Source organism: Parasteatoda tepidariorum, chromosome 10, assembly GCF_043381705.1.
Source record: "Parasteatoda tepidariorum isolate YZ-2023 chromosome 10, CAS_Ptep_4.0, whole genome shotgun sequence".
Classification (NCBI taxonomy): Eukaryota; Metazoa; Arthropoda; class Arachnida; order Araneae; family Theridiidae; genus Parasteatoda; species Parasteatoda tepidariorum.
Window position 1 is genome coordinate 80,066,587 of NC_092213.1, and position 17,840 is coordinate 80,084,426.

Below are 17,840 nucleotides of genomic sequence, written 5' to 3' on the forward strand. Positions count from 1 at the left end.
AAGAATTCGACTTCTGCCACACCATACGTCGCACCCGTTTATAGGGCGGACCCATTCATACATCCATTCATTCATCCACAGATCGTAATTTTGACCTGAATCAGAGAACGACCGATCTCCAATCCAGTACCCCCAAAGGTATTGATTTGTTACGGGAACATGGAGGACTTTTGCGACTCGACAGATTTAACGTGCATCAGTCACTTTACTACACGGGGAGTCTTCGGTCGGTGGGGTCCGAACCCACGAACTGTCGGACATGGGCCCAGCGCCCTACCGTCCAGGCTATCCCGGCCTATAACCATTTTGATATACTCCATTAGTTTACCTTCGGGCTCTTTAAAAAGGTTCAACGTTAGAAATAATTTTTTTAATATAATGTTTTTATACTTATAATGTTCTGCGTAGGTCTCTAAAACTACCCTCTAAGTATCTCTCTCTCTTTTCAATAATTCTAGGCCCAGACCCAAGCCTAATCGGACTTTGTCGGTAGTCGGGTCTTGCCTGTATTTTGTATGTCTTTGCAGTGTTTGTAAATAGAATCTCATGGTTTCCACACGTTTCCCTTCTCTGTTACCATGGTTTCGACTGATGGATCAGGGGATAGAGCGTTCGCTTTCCATGAGGTGAACCGGGTTCGAATCCCAGCAATGGCTGGTCTGTACGAATTCCGCATAAGGCTTGCATCGACCACAATGCTGACGTAAAATATCCTCAGGCGTGGATGGATCACGGCTTAGAATCCTCTTGCCGTCAGACTAACCGGTAGAAGTTTTCGTGATTTCCCTCTCTACGTAACGTAAATGCGGTTGCAACAAATGCAAACGGGTTAGTTCCGTTAAAAAGCACTCCACGAAGGCAAAATTTCTCCCAATACTTGATCCAGCAGTTCCCTTGTCATCTGGATGGGGTTCAAAACTACAAGGCTACGGAGTTAAACATTAGCAGTCGTAAACCCAAAAGATTGGGTCGGCTGTCCAACGAGGGTTATAAAATAATAATATCTTGCTTTTTTTACCGAAACCATGATAACGGAGTGGGGGAAAGTGTGAATATTGAAGAAATAGCGAGCCATAAATTCTATTTACAAAAAGTATAAACATATCCGTCAAGTGTTTTAATAGTGTTTTTATGTTCCCAAAGTTCCTTGTATGCCTGGCTACTACAGTGAGCCCAACACAGTGGAGTGCAGCATGTGCGATGTCGGCTACTACCAAGAGAGTTATGGAAAGAAGGATTGTGATAAGTGTGATGAAGGCAAAACCACAGACTCAAAAGGTTCGAAGTCAAGAGATGACTGCATTGGTGCCGAAGACAGTAAGTAATGCTTTCTTTTACTGGTCTGCTTGAAGTCTAACAAAAAAATTCCCGATACAAAGTCTAGATTGCTTTATACAATATACAGATTGCTTTGGCAATATCGATACAATATTAGAAGGCACTCCTTTTTGCGGTTATAATCGTGTGAGATAATGAAGAGATTCTATCTTTTCATTTTCTGTTTTCCAGCTTTTTAATATATATTTTTGAAATACTTTTTTAAAGATATTTTATATTAATAACTTTTTTTCTTTTCGTTATGGAAAATAATAAAGATTAATGAAAAGAGAAGAAGAAAAATTATTAAAATAAAATATTTAAAATATAATTTTTTAATATATATATTAAAAAGCCGGAAAACAGGAAATAAAAAGATAGAATCTCTTCATCAGCTCACACGATTATATCCGCAAAAAGGAGTGCTTTCTAATATTGTATCAATGTACCCAAAGCAAAATATATCAATACAAAAGTGTGAGAAGCACTCAAAAAAAAATTTTTTTTTGCAAAAGATAGCAAGATTTCTCCTATTTCTGAACATAATAAGCATCGCTTGCCATACCGTGGATTCAATTTCTGTAGACGTAGAAAGGAAAAACCTCCTCACACTCTTAAGAACTGTCTTTTTGTTTATATTCAGAGCAAAGATGAGGCTGTAATGAGGAACATACTTATGCTCGGGTACGGTTAGTTTAGCTACGACACAAAATGAAAATTTGACTAGTTGTGCTTATAAGTCAGCTATTGTAGCTAATGTAGATCTTGTTATGACGACGAGGCATGAATAAATTGCGTGTGGGCTCTTAAGAGCCCGAGTATTCGTACACACCTGATCTCAATATTTGTTAATTAATTATTTTGAAGTTTCAGGTGACAAACTTTTTTACAATTAAAAGAAAAATACACAATTAAAAATTTAGGTAGTGTGGTTATTTAAGCACATAGAAATTTGACAAAAATCTGGAAAAAAAGGCGCCATTCACACTGCATCCGATCCCTTTAGACACCCTTGCAAATTTTTAGCACAGTGGTCAGGAAAACTACACTATTTTTGTAGTTTACTACAACTAAAACTACTTTGTTACAAATGTAGCTAACTACAATTATAACTAATTTTTTAAATGTAGTGACTACAAACTACTTTGGAATTTAGTAACTGTTTCAGTACGTTAAGAAGACGAACTTCGCTGGAGAACTTAATTTACACGTATGTTCAAAATAGTTTTGAATAAGAAATTGGCTTGGAAAAAAGTAAAAAAATATTTATTCATGTTTATATGAGCCAGTTTGTTATTCCATTCGAATTCGTTCATGGTGCCTTTTTCGTCAGATATTTATAAGAAATGCGAAATTAACAAATAGTTGCAATTTTTTAAATGTTGAATGCTCTCTTATTTTTTTTAAGACATCAAGTAAATCGAAAATACGTACCATTTCTTGGAAATAACGTCAATATTTCACGAGTGGGCATTCGCGTTTGAATTATCTATTCTTTGAAATGGCTAGTTTATATAATAGTTATACTTGATTTTAAATACGTTATCCCTGTTAATTGTATCCATTCAGGGCCGGATTAAGCGTACGCGGGGCCCCAGGCCATTCAAATTTTGGGGGCCCTTAGATTAATTTTTTTTCTCGTATATTTTTTATTTATTCAAATATAAAAGTATATATCTTTTCATTTAAGAAAGCATATTTAAAATTAAAATAAATAATAATAAATTAAATTTTACTTTATTTTGTTAAATTAGAACTAAAAAAATTATCGTATTTTATTAATATATATTTGAAATTGGTTTTTTTTTTTTTAAAAAAAAATCATTGTTCTTCTCAATTTTTGAAAATTTATTTTCAAAAATTTTTTTAAGGGGGCCCCTAATCATTGGGGGCCCCAGGCCATGGCCTAATGGGTAATCCAGCCCTGTATCCGACTTGCGAAGATTTGCACCCATCAAATTCGAAAAAGTAGTTATGTTAGAACCGTATTTCTTTGTTAAACTAGAAGTAGTTGTCAAGAACCGCTACAAACTATTGTTCTTTGTATCACACTACTTATTTTAAAAAAGGTAGAACACTGCACTACGAACTACGTAAAAAAGTAGCAACTGCAGTAGTTTCACTACTTGCAGTGCGCTACTTTCAACCACTGGTTTAGCAGCTAAATGTAAGATAAACTATAATTACGCATGCGCAAATCGCATTAAAGAAGAAAGTTCCAAAATTTGGCTTACATAAGGTAAAGAATAATTTATCTGAAGGATCGAAAAATAAAACATTTAGTAGAAGTAAAAAACATATTTAAATAAATATTTACTTAAAATGTTTTGTATTAACATAGTAGATAATACTTGAGAGGACTCTACACCACAAGTGAACATGGCAAATTCTCTTTCAAGGCAAGTTATTTAAAATATAGAGAAAGTGAGTTCAGGTAAACCTAGATTAAATTATAAAATTTCAAATTTAAAAAAAAATTCAAAATCATAGCAGGATTACGCAGTTAGGAAGTAATCCTGCATTCGTTATTTTATAAACATTTTTTTCATAATTTTAAACTTCATGGGTTACTACTCTATATTTACCTCAAATCATTCCCCCCCCNATCATTCCCCCCCCCCCCTTTAATCTTAAAATTACCAATAAAATGAAACAGGCTTTTTCATGAAAAGTGTCTCCCACGGTATAGAATCCTCCTCTTAAGTGTAGAATTTTCATTGTGTGAGAAAGATTATTATTGAAATTACTACTAAAACTTTTTCATTTCATTTCCACAGAGAAAGGAATCTTGGGAGGTATTAGAGATGGAATATTGTCAATTTTTTCTGGAAGATGATCATCAACAGCATTGGAAAATGAAATTAAATATCCATAATTTTATATACATAGATTTTAAAAGATTAACAGTTTGATCCATTCAACGATTTGTTTTCACGAGACGAGACGAGACAAAAACTAAGCTTTTATGCAATAAATGAATATTTTCTCAACTATATTTTTATTTTCTAACATAAGACATCATTTACTCCAAAAACTCACGTTTTTTTTTTTTTTTTTTTTTTTTTTTTTTTTTTTTTTTTNTTTTTTTTTTGCCGAGATTTACTCTAACTTCGGAAAAACGATATTTTGATTCATATAATAAACAATATTTTGTACTCTACGTTTAAATAGTTTTTAATTCATCAAAGGTGGAAAAAAATGAAAAATGCAAATTTTATCCCAACTGTTCCATATCATCTAAAATATTTTAAGACACAGGGAGTTTTGAATATTTTTATTGTCAGTGAAATGATCATGCGCAACTTAAATTTACTTGAATAATTTTTATTCATGATTAACATTTAATGGACTCGCACGCAAAATACTTCCATTGAGTTTATTTCTGATTAATACATCTAATAGATATTGAGTTTATTTTTGATTAATACATCGAATAGATATTGAATTCATTTTAGATAATTTTAATTTGTTCTTCAATTCAATTAGAAATAGAGCGTTTTGAGTAAAAAATCTAAAAATATTAATAAAAAAAAAAACAGAAAAACTTTAAACAGATTACTAAATCAGGCTTACCTCATCGCCATATCATTTAGCAGTAAAATGCACTGATATGCAAACTTTGAAAAATCAGCAGGCAAGAAAGACTAGTATCAGGAATGCTAGGACATCATATAGTGAGCGGAAGGGTATAAAGCTCTCACAAATAAATTTTAATGATGGCATGTCTACCTTATTTTTTATAAGCGTCTTTTTTTTTCTTCATTTCTTAAAAAAAAAAAAAAAAGCTTGATAGAAACAAGTCATTTTTAGAATAATAATTTAATGCTGAAAATATCAGTAATTTTTTCACAATGGCGCGTTCTTAAGAAAAAGTTATGATAAAATAATCAAGTTTAATAGAAACGCATTTTCGAAAATGCTGTACCGTAATAAAAAAAAAATGCATAAGTAAAACAGAACCAAAACAATTGTTCTTAAAACAAAAACTTTAACGTTGAAAATCACAGTAATTTGTGTTGTACAGGGAGAAAAAAAGTAAATTATAAAATAAAAAACTATCAGAAATGCTGCAACAACGTAAATCAGAAAAGCAGCAAGAAAAAAAAAAACGTTCTCACTTCTTAAAACAAAAAGTGATGAAAAAACTACTCAATTGACTTGGCAGAGTATAATTTATATGCAAATAAAAAGCAGTATTTTTTCCCCTTTTGTCTTCCAGAACATAAATTTGAAAATAAAAAAAATTCTGGGGCAAGCACATAAATTTTAAAACTTAAAAAAAGTGTGTAAAATGTTATTCTAATTATGTATAGTTAATATACCATTTTAGATTATTTTCTTTAATAATCAATTGAAATTAAAAAAACTTGGTCGAAAATATTTTCCAAAAAGTACTTGGCCGAAATATTAGTTACATCCTTACATCAGTACACGAAATACTCGGTTAGAATGACCCTCAGCAGACATTCCCAAATTTTTCACAATATATTATGCAGCTTAACATTTTACATTAAAAATATTCCTGCAGTTTCTTAGACAAAAAAAAAAAAAACTCAAGTGATATTAGATTCACTTCCACGAACCTGCAAACAAACATAAATCCCATTCAGAAAGAAAAGGGATATCTTTTTTTCCATGCAAACCCATAGAGAATTATTATCCTGAGTTTTCTTATTTATTAAATTACTAATTGATATTTTTAAATAATTTTTAGTTTCATTTTATTATTTGAAATCGTTAAAGAAATTTAAATTTGTATTTTTAAATGTGAACTTAGAATTTTTTTTTTGTAACTGTAACTAAGTTTAATAACAATTGAAATAATGAGTCATTTCAGTAAATAAAAGGAAACTAAAATTACTTAAAAATATTTAGTCACTGAATAAAAAAAGAAAATTCGGACACCTAGGCTAACATGAAAACAAAATCAATTTTCCGAGTAAACCTTTAAGAGGACGACATACCGCAGAAGAATATTTTCATCATAAATTCGTTTTTTTCTTCATTACTAAATTAAAATGTAGAAAAGGTACGTTACAAGCAGACCATACTCATTTATTTATCCAACTAAATTTACAGCAGACAGCACAAACAAGTATGGAGGCAGACTGTGCTATAATAGACCAAAACTAAACCATTTTTGATGAGATGAGATTTATAAATAAATTTGAGATGTCTACAATCACTTAAATCATTTTGTCGATTCCTCTAAGTAGGCAATGATGTCGGCACGCTCGTTTTTCTTCTTTAGACCAGCAAATACCATTTTTGTGCCAGGAATGTATTTCTTAGGATTTTCTAAGTAAACAAATAAGGTGTCCCTATTCCATGTTATACCTAAAAATAAATAAACGAAAGGATTAAGAGCATTCAATGCATAGTACTTAGTTTTTTTTTTTGTAAATTTAAATAGCACATTATGAGCTACTCATTTTATTAACTTAAATTGTCTCATTTATCCCTAAAAGAACATTCCAGGGCATATTATCTATGCAACTTTTTGATCAATGGGTAAAATTTGTATATTTACAATTTTTTAAATATTAGCTCTTACTTTATAAAATAACTGCCCAAAAATAGTAGACAACTAAAGAAATATATCAACTGATACATGTTATAGTTTAACCAAAGTTATGTCAAGCGTATCAAAACTTCTTTAACCTTATAGCAGGGGAGAGGGGGGCACATGTGAACATGGTATGTTTTACCAATATAATTTGAAATGAAAAATCTCGAAAAATTTTCAATTGATGGCAGTACTAGTCCTACCTCTCTGAAAAACTTTCAGAACAATGAGACATTTTGTTGGTCTATTCCAGTGATTCTCAACCACTGTGCCGCGGCACTTTTGTGTGCCGCTAAATTCTTAAAATGTGCCGCCAAATATTAGAAATGATACAATAAAAATTATAACGCTTTTTTTTATTATGAGTAAAGTTTAAATTAAAGAAAAGTGTGTGTGTGCAGATATACTTTTTGTAATTTTTCCACGCTTCAACAGCGTGAACATCTTTGTCGGAAAAGAACAAATATATAAAAAACAAATTAACAAAGGATAACTAGCAAAAATTACGCTAACAATTAACAATTAGCAAAAAAACTAGTTAACAAGAAATCGCAAAAAAAATAACAGTTAATAATTATAGAAAACAAGCTAACAATTAATAACTAGCAAAAAAATAAATAACTGCTACTAACTAATAAAAAATTGGTCGAAAGAAATAATTAATCCCTTAATAAATGTGCTTTTGCAGTACATATTATTTTATTTCACATTCAAAATTATTACCACAAACTACTTAACACGGAGTAAAATAGGTCATTAAACAACTTTTAATCTAATTTTTTTCATTGTGTGCCGTCAAATTTCGAAATCGTTAAAAGTGTGCCGCAACAAGAAAAAGGTTGAGAATCACTGGTCTAGTCTGACAATTTCTTTGTATCAGCTGGTGTTGCATATATTATAATCGCTCGCTTCTCCAAGTGAAAGCATAATATAAATCAACTAATAAACTAAAATGAACTATTGCGGATCATTATATGAACATTCAGGTAAGTTTATGACAATTATTCTTTTTTTTTTTTACTCAATTAAAAGTTCTTTATTTTTCAAGTTAGGTTTAAGAAGGATGATGGGGGCACTTGTGAACAAAACATCTGGGGCAGATGTGAACAGTTCACAAGTGCCCCTACATAGTATTAAGATTATTATCCTCATGATATTATAAGTTTAAAAAATATGTATGCATTTAAAATTATCATTATTTAATTTTCCATAATTAATTTATTAATTTTTCCTTTAAAAAATTTTTTTTTTATTAAATGGTTGATCGCGCATCACGCATATTAACTGATACACCTGAGAAAATAGAATTGTTAAAGCTACAAATGAAAAGATAGAAAAAATGAAAAAAAAAAAAATGAAAGAGTATTAGAGAAGAAAGAAAAAGGCCCATTACAACACCCGTGGAACATGAAGTTGCGAAAAACCCAATTACGGATAAATTATTGTACAGCTGAAAAATTATTTTCTTATTGACAGTACTGTTGTACAATTTAAATTCACATAGTAAGCTACAACCCCCTCAGTATAATGCGTATCTATATCTGTTATATTAAAGATTTTTTTTCTTTGAAATATGATGATTGCTTTGTGTTTTTAATCTTGTTCATATGTGCCCCAGGCCTGTTCACATGTGCCCCCAATAGGGGCACATGTGAACAATTGAAGTCATTTTTCTAAAATATTATAAAGTAAAGAAATATTTTATTGAAAAATCTCAAAAAATTCCACAAGACAAAGAAAATACTATTTAAACATATGGACTTTTTTACTATGAAAAATTGATGATATTTTTCGAAAAGTGAAGAAATAAAAAAATTTGTTCACATGTGCCCCCCTCTCCCCTACCTTTTAATTCAGATTGTAGATCAGGGGTTTCCAACTTACATGAGGCCAGGAGTCGCAATTAAAAACACCAGTCAAATGGCAGGCCGCAACTTTATCAAAATTTTATATATGACTCTTATGTTTGAAGGAACATTAAATATTACTGTCAGATTTTCATCAAGTTGTACAAAACAGAAGTAGTGAATTACAAATCAAAATAAGAAGTAGATTTTTACCCAATAAATACATTTTTTTTGCACCGTTGGTATGTTAAATTTCACAGAAACGAAGAAATCAGGCTTTCTTTAACAAAAGAAAAGTATTTTAAACACAAAGATTTTTTACGAAAATTGTCCGCAAAAAAATAACAATATATTTTAATTCGCAGGCCACACACACACACACAAAAAAGGATTCACGGGCCTTATGTGGCCCGCGGGCTTCCAGTTGGTAACCACTGTTGTAAATAAATATTATCAGAGAACCAATAATTGTAGAATCTGAGTATTTAAAAAAAAAATTTCTTTTAAATTTCAATTTAAACTTAGCTTGTTAATAGTTTAACAAAACAGTAATTTACTAAATGTTAAAACTAATCCGTGGATTCCAGTTTTAAGCCAATAACTACAATTCAAGAGAATAAAACTGTTGCAAAATACCCTACAATTAGGAACAATCACAGGTATAACTAAAAGATTATGGAATGTTAAAAAATATAAAATTTTTAAAATTCATAAAACACCACTTTTTTGGATTTATATTTTTAATTAGATGGAATTAATGAAGCTGCATTAATGTATATTTTTTATCCCATTTGTTTTTACCAAATTAAAATTCTTATTTTATGCCTTTAATTTAAAAAAATAGTTACCATTTTGAAAAGCAAATAATAAAGTATCATAGTTAATGTAATTATAAATCAATTATCATTCTCATGGTGCAAATTTAAGATACATTATTATTCTGAATAAAAAAAATTAGATTTTTTTTTTTTTAAAGTTTCTAGATCAGAAAACCCCTTAACTTCCAAATGACTTACACTAAAATTTATTTTCCAATAGCAATGTTCATAAAAAAATTGAGATATTTACTTCCCCTATCACTTCTAAAATGCCAAAATAATATAAAGTTTTCACCCTAAAATATCTAGCACACCATATCTTAAGCATAAAAAAAAAATAATAAATAGCAGATTCTAAGCATTAGAGATGTCAAGGGAAAAAAAAAACTCCTTTATTAAATTTTATGTACAAGTAAAAACAAAAAATAAAATGTTATTTATCACACAGGTTTTGCCTTGCATTAAATTTCTTATTAGTATAAAGATAAAATACCAAAAAATTTATTTATTAAATTTAAGTAATCATGATAATATAAAGTATATGATCTTAAGAAGACGCCATACTGCGGAAATTTTTTTTTTCTACTTCTCTATTACTAATTTAAAAGAAAGAAAAAGTATGTTCAGGCAAAACTAGAGTAAGTCGAAGTTTCAAATGCTGAAAAAAATACTTCAAAATATTAAAATGCAAACAAATTTAGAAGACAACTTCTCCGTAGCGTAATCCAAAGTTATCATCTCATCATTTATTTTCATTTGTATATTTTAAAATTTTCTTTTCAGTGTTTGAAACTTCATGGCTTACTCTAGGTTTGTCTGAATTTATTTCTTCTTTCTTTTAAATTAGTAATGAAGGAGAAAGAAGTTGCGACGAAAACTCTCTTCCTCGGTATAGCGCCCTCTAAATGTATTGACTTCATTATCTCATAATTCAGTACATTAATAAAAAATCAAATGAAGAGACCTTTGCTTTTATTAGCGTCAGTGTAGGAGAAACCAGGAGCCTGTCCTGTTTTACGACCAATCAGGCCATTGAGATTGGGGCCTACTTTGTGCTTTCCTCCTTTCTCAACAGTATGACACTGAGAACATTTTTGTACAAATAATTTCTTGCCCTTTTCAGGATCACCAGCAGGAATATCTCCCATCTCTCTGCAATACAGAATTAAAAGCATTAATTGAAAGATTTTTCTTACACAGCGCATCTAGGTAAGGGGTTTCCAACTTACATTAGGCCAGGGGACACAATTAAAAACACAAATCAAATGGCGGGCCCAACTTTATAAAAATTTTATGTAGGACTCTTATGTTTGAAGGAACATTAAATATTACTGTCAGATTTTTACCAAGTTGTTCAAAACAAAAGTATTGAATTATTAATTAAAATAAGAAGTAGATTTTTAAAAATATTTAATTTGCATCTAAAAAAATTTGGGCAACAATAACTTTAATGTGCACCTATGTATTAAACAATTAATGTGCAACATATATTGATAATTAATGTTCAACAGATATTGATAGATTGTTAAGATATAAAACTTTAAAGAGGTTGGTATAAAAACTTACATAGTACTACTACGTAGTAGCACACAAAATGTTCAATAAGAAATGGAAAAAATTTTCAAATGATTAATTTTGTTCTTTTTTTTATTATAAAAGTTAGAAAATGTTTTTTATTACAAAAATAAAATTTTAAATGCAATAACTACTGTATTTAAAATTTTTAGATACACATAAAAAAGTAATGGATTGCACACACAACTTATTCAGTTAGAGCAAATTAAACAAAATTTTGAAGCTAAAAATAATATAACTAGTATAATATCGTATAAAAACACAACAATATGATTTTCAAAACATTAAGTTTACAAATCTCTTACATTATGGTATATATCCCAAATCCCCCACCTACAATTCCCTCCCTTGACCTGTCTTAATAGAATTGTGTCTGACTAGGACCACTAATGCCATCTATTAGGGAAATAGTGAATTAAGTATCCTAAAGTAGAAACGAACTCAGCATAACAAAATAAAATAGAAGAATAGCTTCATAAAATAGAAACGTTAATTTTTCTTCTGCCAGAGTTAGTTTGGACATCACAAACACTACACATAGTAGTTGTCTGAACTGGATTCGGGCGACGCTGACAAGGGGTTGACTACAATTTAAACTAGAAAAATTATCCATGAAAAAAATATCAATGTTGTTTTCTCCATACCAGTGCTTAATATATTCCCAAAAACAGCACTATCCATAGAAAATGATCACAATCGGATTAGAGAGTTTGGACAATTATTAACATGGATCATTATTATTAACTAATAGATTATCATGAAATATATTTGGGAAATCATATCAACACACAATTTTTAATGCCAAAAATTTAGATTTCAATTATTTTTGGCATATTTGTTAAACTTGCATCAGACGCGAAAAATAGAAGCTTCAGATTTTTTAAATAGATGTTTAATGCAAAGAGCTAAATTTTAATGCAATTTTGCTCTGTTTTTAATAGCATCTTATATAATACTATTTTTAAAAAAAATTAAATTGGAAAATTCATACTTAGAAGTTGAAATGTTTAAATTTTCCTGATAAAAAAATTTATGCTGTTTTGATATATAAATTTTATAAATTAAAATTCAAAGTTTTGTAATCTTATATAAACACTCTTTAAAAGAAGATTTTATAATCCTACTACTAAATAACTACTTTAACACTTATAGGACCTTACAAAATCTGTTTAAAAGGAGTGTATCGTATCAGATATATATAAGAAAAAAATCATAGGAGTGGTATTTATTATATGTAAATGCCACTTAACATTCAACAATTCCTTCAGTAACAGAAAAAACAAACATAATAAATTACATATAAACTTGTGAATGTGCATTAGAATTCCTATATAATCTACATTTTGCTCAGGCACTTTTTTGTTTCTTTAAACTTTCCCGCCTAAGATAACCAAAGCTGCAAAAATGATATCCCTAAAATTTTGTATATAATTAAAATAAGTTATGTCAATTTGCATGAAATCCTCGTATAAATGAAATAAAAACATTAAAAATCAAAATAATATCAGATAAAAAGTTCATGAATTTTAATTTTAAAAGCTTAGAAAACAGGGTTGGGTTTTTGCCGCCAAAAACTGGTTTTTGACATGACAGTGGTAAAAACCGTGTTTTTACCGGTAAAAACTGTCAAAAACCTAATGTTTTTTTTAATTCATGGCATATAGCAGACAATATATTATTTTCACATAATTGCCTTTATAAATTAATGTTGTAAATGATTGCTATTGATTTTGCAACTATATACATGTATTCTTATAGAAGGATATACTTTCATACAGAAATATTGAAACTTTAAAAGGATTTCCTAGACTTTTTCATGTCTCATTTCTGTGTAAAATATTGAAAGCAAAATTGATAAGAAAAGTTTATTTTATGAGGCTTTCTTTTTATGTGTACATGTGTTTCTCATAGCAAGATTTTAAGAATGAAAGTAATCATTCTTGACATTCTTCAATAATGTAATATGCCAAACAAAATGATGCTTGAAAATATTGAAATTTTTTTTAGTATCCTAATATTTTACTTCAAATAGTATGTTTTGATATATTCATGTTGGAAAAATGCAAGAATCTGTTCTTTATTTTTAACTAACTTTATTTTTCTAATTTTATTGCTCAAAAATGAATTAATTTTGAATCATAAGCAGTTAAACTCAAATAAAAATACAGTTTTACCAAAACTATGGGATTTTGACATGATGGTAAAAACCGTCATCTGTCAAAAACTTGCCAACCCTGTTAGAAAAGCATAAATTTATAAATCTATTCAAAAATTCTTTTTTCAAAGGAGATTAGAAGAAAAAACATTTCTGCTTTTTGGTCAGAAATCAGTCGAAAAATTATTTATTGCTTAGAAACTTAGAGATATTTTCTGTTAACTTATAATAAATAAATAAACCTCTTCGAGTAATTATAGAACATTATTTCAATTTTATTTATTGTCTGAACTTGGTTCTTTACCAATGGAGTAAAATTGGGTATTCCTCGCTTGAATTAGTCTATATGTTTTCTTAAATATTCTGTTGCGGCGGTGATAAGTTGTTTATTTTGGACTATTGCCAAATATATAAAGTTTATTAGTCTTAGAATTTATGATCCAATCTTTTTGAAATTTTGTCCAAGGGACAGAAATACAAATATGTAAAAAAAAACAACTTTTTATTCAGATAAAGTGTATTTTTATGTCTGATTTCATAACTTAATCAACGGTTAGCACTAATTAATTAGCATATTTGAAGTCACCCCCCAAAAACAAGTAAGATAGACACTTAGTACATGAAAATCCGATCATTAGAGCAAAAGTTATTCAGTGTGATATCTTGTTTTTTCTCACTGTACTTTAATATTTCCAATAAATCTTGACTCATATATATTTCCCGATTAGTGAACTAATCATAATTTACAAAAAATATAAATGTTTGCATAAATGAGTAATTTTTTCAACTAATCAATTTAAGAGTTTTATTACTTCTATATTTCAGTTTATGCAGTTCAGTATCAATTGAGCAAGCAGTTTCGAATTTTGGTCTTATTCTTACGAAACTAATATATGAACTTCACATACAGAGATCATTAAAACTTTTTCTTTTTTTTGTGTAATCACATGCTTTGGGTAAAGAAAGAATTAAAATGGAAGAGTGATTTTTTTTTTTTTTTAATGATTAAGATGATTGTTGAATGTTATTTTAAGCTCATTGTGTTTAAATTTTTTCAATAATTTAACAGATGGGATAAATTGCAATTTTTACATACTTTTGCTTATAATTATTTAATATGTAATATACCAGAATTTGGGTTTTTAACAGCACTAATTAACAAACAAAAAAACACAACAAAAAAGAGAGTTAAAAGACAAAATAATTCAAGAACATAACTGATTGATCGTTTAATTATTACACCATAATTATAATAATTATTGCATCAATATTTTTGACACTTGCCAAAGAAAGTTTTTTGACATTATGTACAACATCATGGTTAAAACTAGATAAAACAGTCAATTGTCATACTACATATTAAAATAGTTGACATTTTTTTAAAAAAATTATTATATTTTTAAAATCATTTTCACTACAGCTTGTCAAATTAAGTAAACAAAAAAAAAACCAAAACAAGTAAAGAATTAACCATACAATTTTACCAAACATACAACCAAACGATAATATATGCCTAAACTAATATAGGACTTCTGATAATGAATATTTAAAATAAATATTAAGATTTAGATTTAAAAAAATGGAAGGATTAAACAATAAAAAAATTGGCAAAATTATAAAATGAATATTGGAGTGATGTTATAGATAATTTAATTTTAAATGTATTAGTATTTTTCGGTCAATTAGATATTTTTTCATTTTAACCTTATACCTATATTTACTTACATTAAGTAGGTACAAATTAACGAAACAATTATGGCTAAATAGGCCTATTCTTTAAACAACGAATTAAGAAAAATTTATTAGGTTACAAATACCGATTAAAGTGGACAAAAACAATTGCAACCGAGGGTGAGATAATTTTCTCCTAACTTTAATTTTTTTTTTTAAAAACACACCCTGAAAATAATTATTGTTTCATCAACAAGTTAAGATTTTTAATGTTACTGAATTTTTCAGATAATCCAGAAAGTCACATTTAAACCATGTGTTTTGTTACGTTACCGGTGTAATCTTACGTAATCAACTGTCCTAGTTACAGAATTAAAAATTTTGCTGTTATTAACCTACATATTTAATGTAATTAGATACAATGGGGTAATTTAAATACTGATGCATATTAAATCGATTTTGTATACATTTTGTTTCAAATAATTACTAAAATACATAAGATAAAATTTTATTTGAATACAAATGTACTATAATTTTTTAACACGAAGCAACAAATAAGATAGTACAATCACGTTAAAGGTGCAAAAAATAAGGGTTTTTGAAATAAAAAATATACTTACATAAAATAAAATTTAGAATTTTAAAAATTTAGCAGGCGCTACGTCGAAATCAACGACCACAGTTAGTGCCAGAGGACGAAAAGATCAAGAAAAGAGGAAGCATGCGTGAAAAGCGCAAGATAATGATGCCAAACGAAACCAACGAAATTTTGAGTTTTTTGTGTTTATTATATAAAAATAATTTCGTTTATGTATAATTTTGTTTATGAATTGTATTTTTCCCTTTATATTAGTAGGAAAATTTCGAATAACTTGAATTCCCCTTTATTATAACATCATTATATAAAAATAAGTCAATATGAAGTATTATTAGATTTGATAGTAAACTTTTCTTTATTTAAACAAGCAGTCGTGGCCGAGTGGTTAAGGCGATGGACTCGAAATCCATTGGGGTTTCCCCGCACAGGTTCGAATCCTGTCGACTGCGTCTTAATTATAATTTTACCAAAATTCATAAAAATTTTTATACACGATAATTGAAATCGTCATGATACTTTCTGATAGTAATTAATTGCAAAATTTACAATTCCTTAGAGTTATTATTATTTAAATTCCTATAAGTCCTATTACTTTTTAAAACCAATAACACATTTATTTCTAAAATGATTTCGTTTTTAATTTTGGTTGTAGACATTTGCATTTAAGCATTTTTTATCGCACTATGCTCATATTTATTTTTCGAGCTTTCCCTTACTTTCATGCATACCCTTATTTTTATTTATTTATTTCATAAATATGTCGCCAATTATTATGGAATTTTTAGAAATAATATTGGAATTTTTATAATGTTATGAAATTGAAAGAATGGATTTAAATTACTTGATTACATGCAACAAAAAAGAGGCTTTTATCTCCTTACATTAAAAAAAAATAAATAATTATTATAATAATAAATAAATAATAAAAAGTGAAAAAAGTTTAACATCACATTTTGAAGTTTTTTTTGGGGGGAGGGGGGAAGGTTAGTTTAGTGAGTTATTAAATTACTATCTTAATATTATAACAAAAAATAACTTTGATAATTGCGGTAAATTTGTTTAATTACTTTTTTTCTTATTAAAAAGATATTATTTTTATTCCTTAAAAAAAAAAAAAATCCAGTTTGATGAAGTTTTTAAGAATTAAAACTTAATCAATCGTTCTATATTAAAAGCTCCAGAAATGAAAAATTTTTGAATGAAAAGTTTTTAAGCAGCGCTGATTTACAAATAAAAAAAAAACATGTTTTAATATATTCAAACCGGAAATATTCTCAGAACCTGTTTAAGCGAGCTTCTATCGCCAGTCAATTGCTAGATTTGCTAGAATTGTCAATTGCCAGTCAATAGAGTTTTTTTTTTTATTTGTGCATATATAATTGAAATAATTTTTGAATTAATATTACATTTCTTTTCCTCTTTTTAAGCCATCTACTTTTAGAAAAAGAAAAATCTATGAAATGGACATAAAATATTCAATTATAATAAAAAAAAGAAAAGCTTAGTTTTAAATAAAAAATATTTAATCTACCCGTAACGCTAGAGCTAAAACGAAAAGCAAATGTGTCAATGGCATAACAAAGGAAAGATACTTTTTCTAAAAAAAAATTCAAAAATTTTTTTATATAATCAATAGTATCACAGACACAATTTATTTATTGACAATTTAATTTAGAATGTATAAATGAAAAATTGCTCAAAGGGTCATCAAACTCGAGGTTTTTAAAAATTAAAGAATCATCGCCAAATGTCCCATGCATTACAGGACTGGGAAAATTCAATATGGCGCACTCTGGGGATAGATGGAATGAACATTGTTGTCGATTTTCTATTCAGTGCAGTAATTTCGTGATGTTATGTTCGTGTCGCTATAGCTGAGCACGGCAGGGACAAATCAAGACAAATACAGGCCCAAGGCCTACCAAATTTCCGGGCCCCTTACAAACTATTTTAAAATTAAATAACTTAAGAGTAGTCCTAACAATAAAAAATAAAAAAATCTACTGAACAGCATAATTCAAGATAAACAGCCTAAGAAATTTTGAAAGCAGACAATTGAAGATTATTTCCTCAAGATAAAGTTTACGCATGTATATATTAAAGCAAAATATAAAACAGCATAAATGTTAGGTCAAAATAAAAATAGTTAGGCGACCTCAAACAATTGATATCAGTGATTTTTGCTAAAAGTCACTGATTAGCTGAATTATTTTTTATTGCAAAATGTAATTCTTATTTATTTAGTACCTAAACCAACACAAAGTTAGCCCAGCTTTTATTAGTTTTAACGATA

General features: G+C 28.4%; 2 protein-coding genes and 1 non-coding gene across 4 annotated transcripts in view; 2 read left to right on the forward strand and 1 right to left on the reverse strand.

Moving 5' to 3' along the window:
* LOC107439359 (uncharacterized) overlaps positions 1 to 4,477 on the forward strand; it is a gene marked incomplete in the record, with an annotated part of 53,505 nt that extends 49,028 nt beyond the window's left edge. For both annotated transcript variants that reach the window (XM_071186798.1, XM_071186799.1), the window contains 2 exon segments: positions 1,144 to 1,317; positions 4,095 to 4,477. In XM_071186798.1, the coding sequence (XP_071042899.1) occupies positions 1,144 to 1,317; positions 4,095 to 4,153 (233 nt within the window).
* Positions 4,478 to 6,351: 1,874 nt separating this feature from the next.
* Positions 6,352 to 15,728, reverse strand: LOC107439360 (cytochrome c). The gene is made up of 3 exons (XM_016051928.2): positions 15,570 to 15,728; positions 10,513 to 10,700; positions 6,352 to 6,654 (listed from the first exon to the last, which is right to left on the reverse strand). The coding sequence occupies exons 2-3, from the start codon at positions 10,694 to 10,696 to the stop codon at positions 6,509 to 6,511; spliced, it is 330 nt and encodes a 109-aa protein (XP_015907414.1). The 5' UTR covers positions 10,697 to 10,700; positions 15,570 to 15,728; the 3' UTR covers positions 6,352 to 6,508.
* A 186-nt stretch (positions 15,729 to 15,914) lies between these two features.
* TRNAS-CGA (transfer RNA serine (anticodon CGA)) lies at positions 15,915 to 15,996 on the forward strand. Its single transcript has one exon. It is a non-coding gene; the product is annotated as a tRNA-Ser (tRNA).
* The last annotated feature ends 1,844 nt before the right edge of the window (positions 15,997 to 17,840 follow it).